Source organism: Chiloscyllium punctatum, chromosome 39 (assembly GCF_047496795.1).
Source record: "Chiloscyllium punctatum isolate Juve2018m chromosome 39, sChiPun1.3, whole genome shotgun sequence".
Taxonomy (NCBI): Eukaryota; Metazoa; Chordata; class Chondrichthyes; order Orectolobiformes; family Hemiscylliidae; genus Chiloscyllium; species Chiloscyllium punctatum.
The window spans coordinates 46,857,302-46,877,586 of record NC_092777.1 but is presented as its reverse complement, the minus strand read 5'-3'; the positions used below and the strand labels follow the sequence as shown (position 1 = coordinate 46,877,586).

Genomic DNA, 20,285 nt, shown 5'->3' with positions numbered 1-20,285 from the left:
TTGAATTAGTGTCAATTCAGCTTTCTGTACAGCTATTAATTACCAATCTCACTCAGGAAGATTTCTTTTTTTAAAATACATAGAAATTGAAAAAAGGCAACTAACTCAAATGACAATGGCCGGACAACCATTTCTCCAGCTGAGTGAGCTTTGTGAAAAAGTGTGTAGAGGAAAGGCAACAACATGTATCGCAAGAAGAGAGCTTTTCGCATTGCTGATTGTGCGGACTCACTGAAGACGTATGGCTCCTGAGACTGGAAAACAAAATCAAATTCATTTTACAATTGGTATTCACATCCAGAGGTAAAACGTCCATTTACATGAGAAACCGTTTTATAGAGATTGTGAAATGAATGAGACTAATATTAGGTCTCAACCTTCGAAACTATTGAACGAATGAGGATGCAGAAGCAGATCACAGAAATGAGCTACAAGATCAGATCAAGGCATCACCAGCAGCTGACTTTGGACAAATCCTCAAACATACCTGAGTGTGAGGATGGCCTGGAACTAATTTTTGCTTACATTAATATTCAAGTCTCGAAGTCAATTTATATCCAATTTCAAATATTGACTATCTCTGACGAGATGCTGCCAGATCTACTTAGGTGGGAAAAAGTGAGCCTCGTTCCCAATGAGGGGCTTATGCCCGAAACGTCAATTCTTCTGCTCCTCGGATGCTGCCTGACATGCTGTGCTTTTCTGGCACCACAATTTCGACTCAGATCTACTTAGTGTTTTTAGCTTTATAAGTGCTTTTGCTTTCATTCTTTTGGAAGCCTTTTTTTGAAATAGCAGAGCACGCTTCCTGCACCCTAATCTTAAAACCTTAGATGCTAATTTTTTTTAATATAAAAGGGCAACATCCAAAAGATCTCAGACTGAGCTTCAGTAGAATTTTCACTCCTTTCCCTCATGGTGTCTTTCCCATTGTATACAGTAAGCCTTTCAAGAAAGTCAATCAATCAAATGCTTTGTTTTAATGAGGCATATAATCCCTGACCAGTGCAAGATTTGTTCTAATGGTGTTTGCTATGTGAATGGGTGCTCGTCTACTCCCTGTTTTCAATTGTATCCAGTCTCTATTTCTGATCTCAATCATGGTCTTATGCCTCCCACCTACTTCCCGAACACAGCCACGCACCAGTTTCTCAGACAAATGTTCCTCTTTCAAATCCAGATTCAGACTGGAACTGAAGCTCCAATATTGTGGAAGGGAGAGTCCAAATGGTTCCGAAATGCTGGACTTTTAGAAGTTATTCCTTAAAAAAAATTTCCTTTCAAAGTTGCTCTTCTCCCAAACCCTCCTTCAGAGAGTTCAGCTTCTTACCAAACATTGTTAAAAACTAAAAGAATGACACAGGGTAAACTTTGCTTTGGAATTAATATCCTTTTCCATTTAGAAATGGTATAGGTAACTCTGAAAGTTTTTTTCACAGGATCTATAACTGGATAGAATTCTAATGATTAATCTTTTAATTTCACACTGCATTCGAAAAAGGTATTCTACATACACACACCCTTTTAAAATAACTAAAATTGGTAATTCAATAAGTCAATGTCAGTTACTTAATGGTCTCTAAAGGACTAACCGGTTGTTTCCAGTCATTGTGATTCCGCATAAAGGGGTAGAATGATCCAAGTTGCGTCCAGCGCACACAGAGTTCTTCAGTGGTGGTCCAATGAAAACCACAGACATCTGCTCCAACAAGGGGGACTCCAAACATGTTAAACAGCATTATTGCTGTGAAATACACAAAATAATGCAGAGTTTTATCTTTGTTATTTTACAATTCAAAGCTACTAATTAATGATTATTCTACTGAAAATTTATTAAAAAGGTTTTAATTCTTTTGTTGCTTGCATACACCATACTCTCAAATTTACATTATGCTTAAACCAGAATTTATCTTTATATACAGCCAGAGAGAGTCATACTGTATGGAAGTTAGAGATATAAGCAAGAATGGCTATAATATCTTTATTGCTCACAATTTTTTTAATGTTACTGATATGTTTTGATATATCAAAGCATAATTAAAACTTACCATTAAATATCAGAAAGCAAAAATGTATTTGAGGAATGACTATGAGCTACCCTCAGACAATTCAGAACTTCTCATACATTCTCAAGCAAGCATGTTGCTGAATAGTCACAGGAAAAGTGAGCAGCAGGCCATTTAAACTTGCTTTATTGTTTAATGAGATTTTAGCTGATCCTCTTAACAGCACTTTCCCACAGTAACCGCATTCCTTAATGCTCTTTATGTTCACAAATCTATCAATCTCCATCTTGAAAATATCTGATACTTGAGTATTCTGAGTATCTGCGACTCCTCAGATACTGAAGCAGTTCATGCTCAAATGCAACAAGATCTGGACAATATCCAGGCTTGGGCTGACAAAGTGGCAAGTAACATTCGTGCCACACAAATGCCAGACAGACAATGACTATGATCAATAAGAGACACTAACTACCGCCCCTTGATATTCATCAGTATTACCATCACCGATTCCCCACTGTCAACATCCTTGGGGGTACCATTGACCAGAAGCTCGACTGGACTCACCACATAAACACAGTGGCTACAGGAACAGGTCAGAGACTAGGGTTACTGCAGTGAACAACTCACCTCCTGATACCCTAAAGTCTATTCACCGTCTACAAGACAAGTCAGGAGTGTGATGGAATACTGCCTGGATGGGTGCAGCTCTTCCAACACAAGAAGTTTGACACAATCCAGGACAAAGCAACCTGCTTGATTGTTTTTGGTGTGGTGCCATTCAGTCCTTCCATCACAGCTTTCAGTAGCAGCAGTGTGTACTATCTACAAGATGCACTGCAAAAATTCAAAGATCCTTAGACAGCACCTTCCAAATCCACGATCACTTCCACCTGGAAGGACAAGGACAGCAGGTACTTGGGAACACCACCACCTGCAAATTCCCTCCATGCCACTTACCACCCTGACTTGGAAATATACTGCCATTCCTTCACAGTCGTTGGGTCAAAACCCTGGAATTCCCTCCCTACCGGCATTGTGGGTCAACCCACACCAAGTGGACTGCAGCGATTCAAGAAGGCAGCTTACCACCATCTTCTCAAGGGCAAATAGGGATGGGCTATCAATGCTGACCAGCTGGTGACACCTAAGTCCCACAAATGAATAAAAACAGAATTCACAGCTTCACAGATAGAGAAGCATGATTCACAATGTTAAGTGAAAAGATTTTCTGAACTTCAGTCCATGATGATACAGACTTAATTCTGATAGTGACTACTACATCATGCCCCCAAAGTTTAGTCTCTCAGCTGATCTGAAGATTCAAATCCCCATATTATCTTTGCAACACTCACCTCTAACTGTACTAATGTCTCTGCTGGACACACACAACTTGGGTCACCTTGTAACCATATCTTTATTAGTGGTGATTAGCATTGAACCCATTTATTTCTAATCGTACTATTAATTCCTCAGATGCATTGTAAAGATTTAGTCATGTTTAAACTTTATTACTTTAATCCTCCTCCCTCCAGGTCACTTTATCCAAGGTAATAAGGTATTATTGACTAAGATCCACATAGGGTGGTGGGCGTTTGGAACGCATTGCCAGCAAAGGTGGTGGAGGCAGGCACGGTAGATTCATTTAAGATGCGTCTGGACAGATGCACGAGGAGGTGGGGAGCAGAGGGATACAGATGCTTAGGACTTGACCAACAGGTTTAGACAGTACATTTGGATCAGCTCAGACTAGGAGGGCCGAAGGGCCTGTTCCTGGGCTGTAAATTTTCTTTGTTCTTAGATCGGTTCTCTCAAAACCTGCATTTCTATTTTTTATCCAAATCACTGCTCTGCTTAGTAACCTGGAGTTTGTCTAATATCAGTTTGTACTAATTGACTGAAAGGAAAACTTACATTTAGTGCCTTTTATGAAAGCCTGGCGCCCAAAGTATTTCAGGACCAATTACTGTAAATACTTTTGACTGTCTAGTTACTCTTAAAAAATGAAGCATGGCAGTCAATTTATGTACAGCAAGTTCCCACAAACAACATGAAAAAAAACAGCAAACAAACTGTATGTAATGTTAGTTAAGGGACAGATATTAGCCAGGGCACTAGGAATGCTCTTCAAAAGAGTGCCAATGGATCTTTTACGTCCATCTGAAAAGGCAGGCTGGTTTAGTGTCGCATCTAAAGATTCTCACAAAACACTGGAAATACATCGAGGGAAGTTATTTGGATGGAACTGAGAAATAAGAAAGGGATGATCACCTTATTGGGATTGTATTATAGACACCCCCAATAGTCAGAGAAATTGAGAAACAAACTTGTAAGGAGATCCCAGCTATCTATAAGGTTGGGGATTTTAACTTTCCAAACATCGACTGGGACTGCCATAATGTTAAAGGTTTAGATGGAGAGGAATTTCTTGAGTGTGTACAAGACAATTTTCTGATTCAGTATGTGGATGTACCTACCAGAGAAGGTGCAAAACTTGACCTCCTCTTGGGAAATAAGGCAGGACAGGTGACTGAGGTGTCAGTGGTGGAGGACTTTGAGGCCAGCAACCATAATTCTATTAGTTTTTAAATAGTGATGGAAAAGGATAGACCAGATCTAAAAGTTGAAGTTCTAAATTGGAGAAAGGCCAATTTTGACAGTATTAGGCAAGAACTTTCAAAAGCTGATTAGAGGCAGATGTTCGCAGGGAAAGGGACGGCTGGAAAGTGGGAAGCCTTCAGAAGTGAGATAACAAGAATCCAGAGAAAGTATATTCCTGTCAGGGTGAAAGGGAAGGCTGGTAGGTATAGGGAATGCTGGATGACTAAGGAAATTGAGGGCTTGGTTAAGAAAAAGAAGGAAGCATATGTCCGGTATAGGCAGGATAGATCGAGTGAATCCTTAGAAGTGTATAAAGGAAGTAGGAGTATACTGGAGAGAAATCAGGAGGGCCAAACGAGGACATGAGATAGCTTTGGCAAATAGAACTAAAGGAGAATCCAAAGGGAATTTACAAATATATTAAGGCCAAAAGGGTAACTAGGGAGAGAATAGGGCCCCTCAAAGATCAGCAAGGTGGCCTTTGTGTGGAGCCACAGAAAATGGGGGAGATACGAAATGAATATTTTGCATCAGTATTTACTGTGGAAAAGGATATGGAAGATATAGACTGTAGGGAAATAGAACATAGAAAAATACAGCGCAGTACAAGCCCTTTGGCCCTCGATGTTTTGCCGATCCAAGCCCACCTAACCTACACTAGCCCACTATCCTCCATATGCCTATCCAATGCCCGTTTAAATGCCCATAAAGAGGGAGAGTCCACCACTGCTACTGGCAGGGCATTCCATGAACTCACGACTCACTGAGTAAAGAATCTACCCCTAATATCTGTCCTATACCTAACACCCCTTTAAAATTTAAAGTTATGCCCCTCGTAATAGCTGACTCCATACGTGGAAAAAGGTTCTCATGGTCAACCCTATCTAAACCCCTAATTATCTTGTACACCTCTATCAAGTCACCCCTAAACCTTCTTTTCTCCAATGAAAACAGCCCCAAGTGCCTCAGCCTTTCCTCACACGATCTTCCTACCATACCAGGCAACATCTTGGTAAGCCTCCTCTGCACCCGTTCCTCCACATCCTTCCTATAGCATGGCGACCAAAACTGCACACAATACTCCAGATGTGGCCGCACCAGAGTCTTATACAACTGCAACATGACCTCAGGACTCCGCAACTCAATTCCTCTACCAATAAAAGCCAGTACGCCATATGCCTTCTTCACAGTACTGTTTACCTGGGTGGCAACTTTCAGAGATCTGTGTACATGGACACCAAGATCCTTCTGCTCATCCACATTACCAAGTATCCAACCATTAGCCCAGTACCCCATCTTCTTGTTACTCTTACCAAAGTGAATCACTTCACACTTACCTACATTGAACTCCATTTGCCACTTTTCTGCCCAGCTCTGCAGCTTATCTAGATCCCGCTGTAACCTGCCACATCCTCACTGTCAACAACTCCACCCACTTTCATATCATCCGCAAACTTGCTCACCCAACCTTCTAGCCCCTCCTTCAGGTTATTTATAAAAATGACAAACAGCAATGGTCCCAAAACAGATCCTTGCAGAACACCGCTAGTAACTGCACTCCAAGATGAACCTTTACCATCAACTACTACCCTCTGTCTTCTTCCAGTCAGCCAATTCCTAATCCAAACCTCCAACTCACCCTCAATGCCATAACTCCGTATTTTTTGCAGTAGCCTACCATGGGGAACCTTATCAAATGCCTTACTAAAATCCATATACACCACATCTACCGCTTTACCCTCGTCCACTTCCTTGGTCACCTTCTCAAAGAACTCAATAAGGTTTGTGAGGCACGACCTGCCCTTCATAAACCATGCTGACTATCCTTGATCACATTATTCCTATCCAGATGTTCATAAATCCTATCCCTTACAATTCTCTCTAAGACTTTGCCCACAACAGAAGTGAGACTCACCGGCCTATAGTTACTAGGGTTATCCCTACTCCCCTTCTTGAACAAGGGAATCACATTTGCTATCCTCCAGTCTTCTGGCACTATTCCTGTAGCCAACGAGGACATAAAAATCAAGGCCAATAGCTCTGCAATCTCCTCCCTTGCTTCCCAGAGAATCCTAGGATAAATGCCATCAGGCCCAGGGGACTTATCTATTTTCACCCTTTCCAGAATTTCCAACACCTCTTCCCTACATACCTCAAAGCCATCCATTCTAATTAATTGTGACTCAGTATTCACATCGGCAACAATGTCCTGATCCTGAGTGAATACTGACGAAAAGTATTCATTCAGTGTCTCCCCAAACTCTTCAGCCTCCACACGCAACTTCCCACTACTATCCTTGACTGGACCTATTTCTACCCTAGTCATTCTTTTATTCCTGACATACCTATAGAAAGCCTTAGGGTTTTACCTAATCCTACCAACTAAGGACTTTGCATGTCCCCTCCTTGCTGCTCTTAGCTCTCTCTTCAGACCCTTCCTGGCTACCTTATCACCCCAATTGAACCTTCACGCCTCATCTTTACATCGGCTGCCCTCTTCCCTTTAACAAGGGATTCTAATTCCTTATTAAACCACGGCTCCCTCACACGACCCTTTCCTCCCTGCCTGACAGGTACATACTTATCAAGGACACTCTATAGTTGCTCCTTGAACAAGCGCCAATTATCAATTGCGCACTTCCCTTTTCCAAGCCACGCATCCTAAGTCATGCCTCACCGCATCATAATTTCCCTGCCCCCAGCTATAACTCTTGCCCTGCAGTGTACACTTATCCCTCTCCATCACTAGAGGGAAAGTCACCGAATTGTGGTCACTGTCCCCAAAGTGCTCACCTAATAGATGGTGACATCTTGCAAAATGTCCAGATTACAGAGGAGGAAGTGCTGGATGTTGTGAAATGGTTAAAAGTGGATCAGTCCCCAGGACCTGATCAGGTGTACCCGAGAACTTTGTGGGAAGTTAGAGAAGTATCATCAATAGTCACAGGTGAGGTGCTGGAAGACTGGAGGTTGGCTAACGTGGTGCCACTGTTAAGAAGGACGGTAAAGACAAGCCAGGGAACTATAGACCGGTGAGCCTGACCTCAGTGGTGGGCAAGTTGTTGGAGGGAATCCTGAGGGACAGGATGTACATGTATTTGGAAAGGACAGGACTGATTAGGGATAGTCAACATGGCTTTGTGCATGGGAAATCATGTCTCACAAACTTGATTGAGCTTTTTGAAGAAGTAACAAAGATGATTGATGAGGGCAGAGCAGTAGATGCCATCTATACAGACTTCAGTAAGGCATTCGACAAGGTTCCCCATGGGAGACTGATTAGCAAGGTTAGATCTCCTAGAATACAGGGAGAACTAGCCATTTGGATACAGAAATGGCTCAAAAGGTAGAAGACAGAGGGTGGTGGTGGAGGGTTGTTTTTCAGACCAGAGGCCTGTGACCAGTGGAGTGCCACTAGGATCGGTGCTGGGCCCTCTACTTTTTATCATTTCCGTAAATGATTTGGATGTGAGCACAAGAGGTACAGTTAGTAGGTTTGCAGATGACACCAAAATTGGAGGTGTAGTGGACAGCGAAGAGGGTTATCTCAGATTACAACAGGATCTGGACCAGATGGGCCAATGGGCTGAGAAGTGGCAGATGGAGTTTAATTCAGATAAATGCGAGGTGCTGCATTTTAGGAAAGCAAATCTTAGCAGGACTTATACACTTAATAGTAAGGTCCTAGGGAGTGTTGCTGAACAAAGAGACCTTGGAGTGCAGGTTCATAGATCCTTGAAAGTGGAGTCACAGGTAGATAGAATAGTGAAGGAGGCGTTTGGTATGCTTTCTTTTATTGGTCAGAGTATTGAGTACAGGAGTTGGGAGGTCATGTTGCGGCTGTACAGGACATTGGTTAGACCACTGTTGGAATATTGCATGCAATTCTGGTCTCCTTCCTAGCGAAAAGATGTTGGAAACTTGAAAGGGTTCAGAAAAGATTTACAAGGGTTGGAGGATCTGAGCTACAGGGAGAGGCTGAACAGGCTGGGGCTGTTTTCCTTGGAGCGTCGGTGGTTGAGGGTGACCTTATAGAAGTTTACAAAATTATGAGGGGCATGGATAGGATAAATAGACAAAGTCTTTTCTCTGGGATTGGGGAGTCCAGAACTAGAGGGCACAGGTTTAGGGTGAGAGGGGAAAGATATAAGAGAGACCTAAGGGGCAGCTTTTTCATTCAGAGGGTGGTACGTGTATGGAATGAGCTGCCAGAGGATGTGGAGGAGGCTAGTACAATTGCAACATTAAAGAGGTACTTGGATGGGAATAGGAAGGGTTTGGAGGGATATGGGCCGGATGCTGGCAGGTGGGACTAGATTGGGTTGTGATATCTGGTTGGCATGGACGGGTTGGACCGAAGGGTCTGTTTCCATGCTGAACATCTCTGACTCTAAATGACCTTCAGGTCTCCCTCAATACTACACTGGAATGTCATTCTTAACTTTCAAGTTCAACTCAAGGAAAATATAGGAACCCATAACTTTCTGACTATTAAAAGTCACACCTTACACTGGCAACATAACCATTGGAATCTAAAACTAAACAGATTAGCAGTTACATATTTTCAAAGCCATAAAAAGCTCCAATTAAGATCCTCAGAAACTTTGAGTAGGTCAAGTAATATCCACAGAGAAAGAACAAATAAATGGCAAAATCAGAGTCTAGTCTAATTTCCAAACCTGGGATAGTATAATACATATCTTTCCAGCCACTTGCAATGTCTCCAGTCCAGTGGCCAGCATAACGACCATGACTGGGAAACGTGGACCTTGAAATCACAAATGGACGTTTTCCAATCACCTTGATCAAAGCACTCCATGCAAAAGAGACAATGTTAAAACAAATGCTGTTTAAAATGCACAACCATTCATTACTGATAACTGCCAATTACAGATCTATTTTCAAATTAAGCAATTATTTCTGACTTTAATGATGCATCAGCTTTACTTTAAAACAAGTAACTTAAACCATTTCAATAATGATCTTAAGATTAATAGCAACATGCATCCATTGTTTCTGTTGGCATCTCTCCACTATCCTTATGAAAAAAATATAGCCAATAGCCCAAATGATATCATGGCTTCTGTACAACTTGTGGGCCCACCTTAACCTCACTTTCAGAGTATTATCACTGTACAGATGGAACCATCTAGGACAAACATCACAATATCACAGATACTGTCGTGCCTAGAATTTAGAGAAAGCTGAAGCACTCGAGGATTATCCCAAAATTCCTGGGCACTCTCAAGTCATACTTCACAGGAAGATTTGACATTTCCAATAGGTACCAATGCAGCAAATTGGCCAGCAACAGGTGTTGTGACCAAAACACATCCAGAGGCAACATTTTAACTCTGGCTTTTATACAATTGCCAGAATGCTGCCAATTTCAAATCAGAGGCACCTCGCAATGTCTGAATGTGTCTCATCAGGAGCTGAATCATTGATATGAAGGCCTCGGTTTACTGGGCTGCGTTAAGCCAGCTGATTTGAAAGAGTAATTTTCCAGTGCTACAATTGTCATCAGTACCTTGGCTTAGATGGGGACTATGCAGCAAAATTCTTGTGTTAGCGAGTTTTGAGAAGATTTGTAGCTCCGGTTGAGGTTTTAGATGTAGGTTTGCTCACTGACCTGGAAGGTTCAGTTCCAGACATTTCGTTACTCTACTAGGTAACATCTTCGGTGGGCCTCAGGTGAAGCAATGCTGAAAATTCCTGCTTTCTATTTATATGTTTCAAACCCAAACACAAAATAGAAAGCAGGAATTTTCAGCATTGCTTTGCCTGAGGCCCACCGAAGATGTTACCTAGCAGGGTAATGAAACATCTGGAAATGAACCTTCCAGGTCAGTGATCAAACCTACATCCAAATTCTTTTGTGTAATCACTATTCAGTGAATAAGGCTGAAAGTATACACTTAGTAAAGGCAGGATCAAGCTTCAGTGGATTGGCTTGACAATATTCATTAAAAACTCAGACAAAGAAAATCCAGTTCTTCAATATTTTGGACAGAAACTGAGTTCAAAAGTTTTGCTTTTGCAAACTTTTAAGATACTCAATAGTGTTAAAAAAAACCCTAATTACACAGATGACTATGCATGTGTCCAGTCCAAATGAATGCATTGCTTTTTCAATTGTCACTCACTTATGAGAAGCAATGGCCTCAGTCAACCCATAAAGGTTGTGTAGGTTATAATGGGATGACAAATATTGTTTTCCAGACATACACACTGTGCGAGACCTCAGATTTCCTCCAGTCACACCTGCAAACAAAAAAATCATCATGTTTACAGTGAGCTATTTAAAATCTCTCCCACAAAAATTAAACTCTAGAAAAATGGACAAATCAGATAAATTAGCATGTGCAGAAAGGCAAACAAAAAGTAAAGGAATGGTATAGACAGGCTTGGGAGAAGGAAAGCATTTGTTATGCACATTAATTATCTTTTACCTGGTACGTAAGGAGGATTTTCTAAATTGTTATTCGGACAGCCATTAATTGCTCCAGAAACAAAATTGGATGGTTCATTCATATCCTGTGAAACAAACAGCTCATTTTTATTTTTTCCAGCACTGACAACCAAGGAACATTGTTCATCTCATGGCCAAACAGGTGAATTTTCCTTGTACCTTTTAAACCATCTCTACTGACTGCTGCTAACAACAGGACAGATTTATGGTTTTATTAAAGGCTTATAATTTGAAATATATAATAGTGGAAATACATACTCAATTCAATTTTTCACTATCCCATCAGGCTCGGCTATGCACAGCAGAACATACCAGAGGGAAAAAAAGTTATATCAAGGGTAACATTGTTACAAGTGGTGAAAAAAAAAAGTGTCATTTTCTTCAGAAAACCTTCTTAAGGATTTCAATGTTATGATTCAATCAGGCAGCACCCAATTACCTGTTACAGTTGGGTATTTTCAGTACTGCCAAATAGTTAGATTTTACTGCAAATATGAAGTTTAGCCTGAATTCTGTACATTAAAAGGCATTTCCATTAATCAATAAATTTGAATTAATGAAGACACCAAAACCAGAAAATGACAAATTATTTGAATTACTTCATTTTGAACAGTGTAACTCGATTATTTCTCACAACAAAATGTATTCTTAAAGTAGCTGTCTGGTGCACATTATAGTTACTTCATTCAATTTTAACAATCTTTTCATCTTTATTTTTTGAATTCGATTTACATACTTACAATCCACATGCCATCAAATGACACTTTATCATGAAATTCTTTGATGTTCTCGTACCACCAGGAATGAGTGTCTGGGTTTGTAAAATCTGGAAAGGCAGTTGGACCAGGCCAAACCTAAATAAAACAAACAAGAATACATTTAAGCATTAAGAACCAAAAGATGTAAATCAGGGAGAAACAAATTGCTGGAGAAGCTCAGCAGGTCGGGCAGCATCTGTGGAATGTTTCGGGTGGAGTGACCTTTCCTCAGGACCGAAAGGCGGGCCACTTGGCCCGAAATGTTAACTCTGATTTTGCTCCACAGATGCTGCCAGACCTGCTGAGCTTTTCCAGCAATTTCTGTTTGTCTCATACACTTAAACATGCCTTTGGATTTCAACTTGCCAACCACCCAGTTTTCAAACTAGCCTGATGCGAAAATAACTTGTCAATGGTGGATTAGTAATCGAGAGGTCCAAGCTTAATGCTCTTCAAATCCAGTCACAGCAACTGGCAATTTAAATTCAATTAGTTCATAAATATCAATTTTTACAAAAGCATATCTCTCAAAATCAGAGATGCTTTATGACAGTGGCTTGTATAAGATTAGTTTAAAGTGATGGTATCTGGAAGGTACACATTTAAAACTAACTCACCAACAATAACAAACCACTGACAGTATAATAATTTATTAATGACAATAACTATTTGAAAGACCTTCACTTATTTACAGGTACAGGATTAGCAGATTTTGAAATGAAATGTTCTCAAAGAATACACATTTCAGTAAAAGGTGCTGTTCTGTTTTATGTACTTGATTGGTTGTAGTTGATGTTTAATTACGTTACAGAAGATTCAGATACAAAATCCAGACTTCATTGCTGCACTGACCTTTCCTATTAATGGTTGGCCAGTTTCATTTTTAATGAAAACGCCTCTCTTTGCACCATCATCATATGGCTTATATGTTCCTTTTGTCTGTGTACTGCTGATACCTGGATCCTACAGAAGCAAAAAAGCCATCAGTATTGACAATTCTTAAATACAATAGTGTTGGAGAGACACAACGTACAACTGAACTTGAAAACAAAGTGACAAAAGGATTTCACATGGTATAATAACAGCTCACTTGAAACTCACTTTGGGAAGAGCAAGATAGGTTGTCATGTGAACATTGCTGGTTCACATTAAAAAAAAACACCTAGTTGATGGAACACACAGCAGCCAGCGTTCATTGAATTGTACCCAATATAAAGTTGGTATATTCAAGACCAGAAATATTTATGAAGGACAAATAAATGCTAATTCTTATGCAGTGTTTTATCCCAGTTACATGCTGGTGTTTTCATTTTTCAGAATAAGTGTTAAATAGAATAATCAGTTAGGGGCACTACCACTGCAACAAAATTATGAAATTTATTTTTCCCAACCAACAAGATCAACGCATCTTGCCCTCACAAACATATTAAAGAAGCCCTACTGTTTAAATCTGCTCAAGTTCATGAGGGACTGAAGGATTTCTTGCTATACGCTCATATTGTGTATTTTAGATAAATTAAAAAATCCAAATTAGAGAAATCCTACCTCAGTTCACTGGGATGACATGTTGGAAACCAAACGTACTCCTATTGCTGAAGTGATCACAAAGTTTAAAAATTTTTTGAAATATATACACAATATTATCCAATTCTGGATGTAGGTTTGCTCACTGAGTTGGAAGGTTTGGTTTCAGACATATTGTCACCATACTAGGTAACATCAGTAAGCCTCTACATGAAGCACTGGTGGTATGGCCCGCTTTGTATTAAATGTTTAGGTTTCCTTGCGTTGGTGATGTCATTTCTTGTGGTAATGTCATTTCCTATTCTTTTTCTCAGGGGGTGGTAAATGGGACCCAAGTCAATGTGTTTGTTGATAGAGTTCCAGTTGAGAATTCCTAGAAGCATGGCATTTCATGCTTGTCTATGTTTGGTTTGTCCTAGGATGATGTGTAGTCCCAGTCAAAGTGGTATCTTTCCTCATCCGTATGTAAAGATACTAGTGAGAATGGATCATGTTTTTGTGGCTAGTTGATGTTCACATATCCTGGTGGCTAGTTTTCTGCCTGTTTGTCCAATGTAGTGTTTGTTAACAGTTCTTGCAGGTTTTTTATAGATGACATTGGTTTTGCTTGTTGTCAGTGTAGGGTCTTTCAAGTTAATTCACTGCTGTTTTAGTGTGTTGGTGGGTTTGTGGGCTACCATGATGCCAAGAGGTCTGAGCAGTCTGGCAGTCATTTCCGAGATGGGAGAATAGTTTCTGGATGTGTTATGTCTGCTTGTTTGGGTTTGTTGCTGAGAAGTTAGCAGACTGCGTTCATTGGATACCCATTCTTTTTGAATACACTGTAAAGGTGATTTTCCTCCTCTTTCCTCCTCTGTGCTGCAGTGTGTTGGGGCTTGTTGAAATAATGTTCTAGTGCAGCTTTGTTTATGGGTGTTGGGATGATTGTCCAATGCAGCGTTTGTTACAGGCAGAATACTAGCCACCAAGATACATGAACATCAACTAGCCACAAAAAGACAAGATCCATTCTCACTAGTATCTTTACATACTGATGAGGAAAGACACCACTTTGACTGGGACAAACCAAACAGAGATACGCACAAGAACGCCTAGAAGCATGGCACTCCAACCAGAGCTCTCTCAACAAACAGTTGACTTGGATCCCATTTACCACCCCGAGAGAGAAAAAGGAAACAAACAGGAAGTGACATCACTACAGGATGTGACATCAACCACCAAAGGAAACCTAAACACAAATAAAAAGTGGTATATACCACTAGTGCTTCATCCGGAGGCTCACTAATGATGTTACCGCATTTGGTGATGAAACGTCTGAAACCAAACCTTCCAGCTCAGCGAGCAAACCTATATCCAGAACCTCAACCTGAGCTACAAGTCTTCTCAAAACTCATTATTCAATTTACCTGATTTTCAGACCAGGTTGATTCAAAGCACAGACCTGGTTTCTGTACTTAAACAAGAATTATTATTTATTACAAGTAGTCATAAACTATTAGCACATAACTCTACAAATTAAAATTGCAGTTTCCTTACACAAACAGGACAAAAAGATTAAGAGCAAAGTTCAGTGGCTGTTGTTTTAATTCTTACGTTGGTCAGACCTACTTTTTCCTTTAAAAAAATCATCTTTCTCCCCATGATTCCAATGGTTTTCCAAGAGACACAAACGTGATTGGTTCTATTGTTAAAAGTCTGACTTATCAATTAGAAGTCAGAGCTTACAACAACTAAAGGGATAAATGAACTGGTTTACTACAGGTTTAAAATAGGTTTTGACTGCAGAGAACAAACAGATAGAACTCTTGTGGAGATGAAAACACATCTCCCTATTTTGTTCCTAGCCCCAAACTGTTCAGTTACCTAAGCAACAATGACAGTTTCTGGCTGGCAAAAGGCTTTTGCAATCAGTAGCCAGTCACTATTTCATAGACTTCTTGTTGTCATCCAACTGCACGCGTACACAAAATCTTTCAGCTCCAATTCATCTACAGTTTCAATTACTGTTTATTCAAACAGTTGAATGTACAAAACCTGTTATGAGCGTCAGATTAACTTTTCAAGACATGTATCAATCCATTAAAAAAAAGGTCACAGGTGTTAAAACAGTTCTCTCATTTCACCACAAAAATTTAAATATATAAAATACATTGTTTTATTGTAGCTGTGAAGACATTCTGTTTGTAAAGATGCAGACTTCCATTCCAACTGGGACTAAATGTTTTGCCAAGGAAGGTAAAACGGTTTAGGTCTGCTCAGAAATGTAACATTACTTCTTACCGGTCATTTGGTTTGCATACTTGGTGTTAACACGTTCCATGAATGCTATCGAGTCATTTACTAAAATCCATTTTAAAACTAAATTTACTGCAGATATGCATTACAATTTCCCCTCCCTTTCCCACCGTTACAGGAAACATATCTTAGAGTCTGGATTGGAATGTGCAAAACCCTGTACTTCCTTCTTCATAAAAGAAATATAACTAAATCAGTTCACCATTGCCTCATTACCTCATACATTGGAGAAATCTGTATTTCATACAGCTAAAGAACAATTTGGATGTGGGACATGAAAAAAAAATAGAACAGGAGTCATGGAAGAAATGTATCTATATTAAAATGTTGGCAAACTGTGTCAAACCTGAACATTTCCATTTGTTATATATGAATCAAATTAATGGTTGAATTAATTTTGAATTGTACATATTTTGCATGCATCTGCTTACCACAATCATTACATATTTCAATCCCTTTTTGTGAAATTCTTTCACCATCTGTGGGTAGTCTGCGAAGTACTGCAGGTTGTAAGTGAAGTCCTTTTTCTGGTCCATGTAATCCAGATCATTCCACTGCACATCCTGCAGATGGGTATATCATTATAAAAGTATGATACTTCTGTATCATGCTGGTAGTCAATATCTAAATATAGTGATCTCCAGTTTTGGATTGCTTCAATGTCAGAGTAGTAAACGGTGATGAACATTGTTTGCTGATGATTGCACATTCCCACTTCTGACTCTATGGAGGAAACTTGTCCCACCTTATTCCCAAGCACTAAGTTTAGCAGTGCTCACCTTGACTGGACTAGGCACTTACTATAGGAAATTCTCCTGAACACAAATCAGGAAACACTTACCCCTCGCTGCACTTTTCACAATCACTATCCCAGTCTATGTATAGATAATTAAAAAGCCCTATTACAAGGACTTTGATGTTTGCATCTCTGCATTTTCTTTGAAACCTGGTTCTTCAACATCCTCCCCCATAGTAACTTTTGTATAGATAATGTAACTGCACCCTTTTTATTCCTTAACTCTGCCCAGATTGATTTCATCCTTGAAAGACATTTTCTCCAGCACTGCAGGGGATTAAGACTAGTTAGGGGTTTGTTTTTAACTGGTGCAGACTCGATGGGCCAAAAGGCCTTTTTTTTTGTGCTGTCGACCTCTTTGACTCTCCTCGACCAAAAACAAAATTAAAACTCAACACCAGATTATAGTACAGCAGGTTTATTTGGAAGCACTACTCCATCAGGTAACTACCTGAAGGAGCAGCATTCAGAAAGCGAGTGCTTCCACAAACAAAAAACCTGTTGGACTATAACCTGGTGTTGTGTGATTTTTAAAACTTTGTCTACTCCAGTCAAACACCAGCACCTTTATATCATGGTAACCAAAAACTGCACACCTCATTTTATTGCTTTTAACTCTTCCAAACATCTTGTAGCCAGGAATATTTAACACCCAACATCTGCCCTTCTTTGAGCCAGATCTCCATTATTGGCACATCATAATTCCCAATAGGGGATCTGCCTGTAATTACCCAATCTATACACCATCTAGGTATTTTCGAATCAGATTGTTCAGAGATGTTCTTATGCACCTTTACAGCAGATAACACTCAAACCCAATCCTCCTGATCCAAAGGTATGGACACTGCCACAAAAACTCTCTCAAATGTACATACACACAGTAGCTCATTTAAATTTGAGAACTTATGTTCTTACTTCACCCATTAACTTATTGATTTCCTATTCTTATTTTCTATGCTAGAGATATGTCTCTCTCTCTCTCCCCTCGTATTTTGAGCATCCAGGTATTACACTAATATTTTGTCCAGATACCTATATTCCAATTGTGTTACTTTAAACCCTTCCCAACAGCAACAGCAAAATATAAACCTGTTGAAATATCAAGTTTTTGTATGTTGATGCAATGCACTTGTTGCTGTATGGAAGCAGAGTGATTTTCTATTAAAACCAAAGCAGTAGGCTTCCCAGAGTTTGAAGGAAGGAGATTTAACTTGAAGACTTAAAGAACAAGAAACTGCAGAAGCAGAGTTTGCTGGAACAAGTTGGATCTGGAAAACTTGGGCTGGGTGGAACAATCTTTGAAGGTCACTGGTAGTTTTAGCTCAGTGTAACAGGAAGAAATGAGCCTGCTGGAAAGTTGGAAATAACGGGATGTATTCCTTGTAATACTGCACACCTTTCAAAAATGCAGTCCATAGTGAAAGAGTTGTAATACTAAGCTAGTGAGAAAACAGTTTCTGGTTTTCAATGTCCATTTAGTAATTTTGCTTTAATGTTGCTTTTAAATTTGTTTGCAACAATAAGATTAAAAAAAACAAACTTTTATCTTCTGTAATTCCAGTTGATTGCTGCAAAAAGGCATATATTTTTGGTTTTGGAGGGGCATGTAATGGACTAAATATTTCTAATAGCAATCTCTATTAATGAACTTTCTAAAGCAAATTAAAGTATCATCTGATTTATTGCTGAAGCTCAGTGCTTCCATCACGTATCAACTCTATGGCTTATACTTTATGCAGTTGTTCCTTTTGTAAAACCAGATTTTCTTTACAAAGAATTAACTTTTACCTGAAGCTTACCTGAGGCATATTGGCTCGAGACATATTCACAACAACCTGCCGAGTAATGTTAGTACTCCAGTAACCCCACCGACATAGATGGAATCCCAGACTCCAATATGGAGGCATTATTGGATAACCTACAGGAGTTATTTTGAGGAAACAAAAAGGATAAACAATGGCATCGTATATAATCACCTTTCCTGAAACAGAACGATATGCATGCACCATAACAGAATAAATTTTCTGTGGTTTGTGCGAATTCAATCTGTTAATTTAGTATAAATAGCAAGTAGTGGCAGTTTTAATCTTACCAATAACATCCATGTACTGCCTTATCACTGTTTTTGGATCTGGACCCAAGAACATATAAAAATCAAGGATTCCGCCAATGGTTCTCCAGGTCAGAGCAGGGGTTGGCTGAAGTAATACATCTGGATTAAAAAAAAGAAAAAGCTTGTTGCCTTAACAACACAAACTTAAACAGCAGTATTACATGGTTAATATAAATAGAATTAACATGGCAATCCATGGAATAATGCAAACAAGTAACTGTACACAGAGTTTGGTGATTTACACACCATGGCATATGATCAAGAGTTAACAACCTCAACATTAATCCAATTTCTCTCCCCAGAAATACTACCTGAACACCTGAGTATTTCCCTGGATCTTTCAAAAAAATGGCCAGAAAAAACAAAATATTAGCCCAACTGAGAAAATAGACTATTCAGTACTTATTACAGCTATTTTGATAAGGTAGACAGGTAGAGAGAGCAAAACTTGAAAAGCCAAGTACAATCCAAAGTACAACATATCAGACAAAAGTGCTCACTTGCAGTTCACTATCTGATAAGTGGTTAAATATTTAACAGGTCTAGACAGAATTGTCCTACATATTAAAGAAAATTAATTTCTTACCCTTGGCATTACTGTTGAACAGGAAAACACCATGAGCTTTTCCATCCTCTTCCATCACCAAGTAGAAAGGATGTGAGCCATATAAATTGGCATTTGGCTACAATAAATAACCCAGTGTTAGTCAAAGTATCATATCTAAATGTTTCAAAGCTTTGAGTATTGTTGGAGCTGCAATCACTGGGTAAGTGGGGAGTAATTTAATTACTTTTTTGTATGGCTGGTCTACTTAAGTTTCTGGTCAATGGTAACCCTCAGGATGTCAATGGTAAAGTATTTTCTTTATTCATTCATGTGGTCCAAGCTGGGACAGCATTTACTGCCCATTAATCATCATCAAGGAGGTCACCATGAGCTACCACCTTGAATCACTGCAATCCATTTCCTGCAGGAATTCTCAAAGTTGTTAGGAAGACCATAAGGCATAGGAGCAGAAATAGGTCATTAGGCCTATCAAGTCTTCTCTGCCATTTGATGAGATCATGGCTGATCTGATAATCAACTCCAATTTCCTGCCTTTCCCCCTTAATTCATGATTTCTGCAAATGATTAGAAATCTGTCCATCTCAGCCTTGAATATATTTCATGACTCAGCCTTAATATTCTCTGCAATCAAGAATTCCACAGATTCACTACCCTGAAAACAAAAATCTTCCACATTTCAGTTTGAAATGAGTGACTTCTTATCCTGAAATTATGCTCATTAGTCCTTGACACCTCCACAACAAGAAACTAGTTCATGTTATCAAAGCCCCAAAGATCTTATTTTTCAATAAGGTCTGTTCTCATTCTTCTAAACTCCATATGATCTAGTGGTATCAATTGCTGGACTATGAATCTGAAGACGTGCCATAGCAGATGGCGAAATCCAAATTCAATAATTGTCTGGAAATAAGAGTCGAATGAGGACCATGAAACAATTCCTAATTATAAGGAAAAATCCATCTGGTTTACTAATGTATGTTAGGGAAAGAAATCTGCCATCCTTACCTGGTCTGACATGTGATTCCAGACTGACAAATTAGTGATACTTAACTGCCCTCTGAGCAATTAGGGATGGGCAATAAATGCTGGCTTAGCTTGTGTCACCCACATCTCATGAATGAGTAGAAAACAATACATGTAAGGCCAGCATATTCA

The 20,285-nt window shown here is 39.5% G+C and overlaps 1 protein-coding gene across 1 annotated transcript in view; it reads right to left on the bottom strand.

Annotated features, from left to right (window-relative positions):
• The window catches only part of LOC140464019 (lysosomal alpha-glucosidase-like), a 50,063-nt gene that overhangs the window by 13,576 nt on the left and 16,202 nt on the right, over nt 1-20,285 (bottom strand). Inside the window, exons 5-15 of the mRNA XM_072558623.1 lie at nt 19,149-19,245; nt 18,542-18,661; nt 18,249-18,367; nt 16,085-16,216; nt 12,687-12,797; nt 11,817-11,930; nt 11,057-11,141; nt 10,751-10,868; nt 9,284-9,417; nt 1,593-1,744; nt 106-254 (exon numbers count right to left, since the gene is read on the bottom strand). Coding sequence (XP_072414724.1) covers nt 106-254; nt 1,593-1,744; nt 9,284-9,417; nt 10,751-10,868; nt 11,057-11,141; nt 11,817-11,930; nt 12,687-12,797; nt 16,085-16,216; nt 18,249-18,367; nt 18,542-18,661; nt 19,149-19,245 — 1,331 coding nt within the window. The remainder of the gene's footprint in view (nt 1-105; nt 255-1,592; nt 1,745-9,283; nt 9,418-10,750; nt 10,869-11,056; nt 11,142-11,816; nt 11,931-12,686; nt 12,798-16,084; nt 16,217-18,248; nt 18,368-18,541; nt 18,662-19,148; nt 19,246-20,285) is intronic.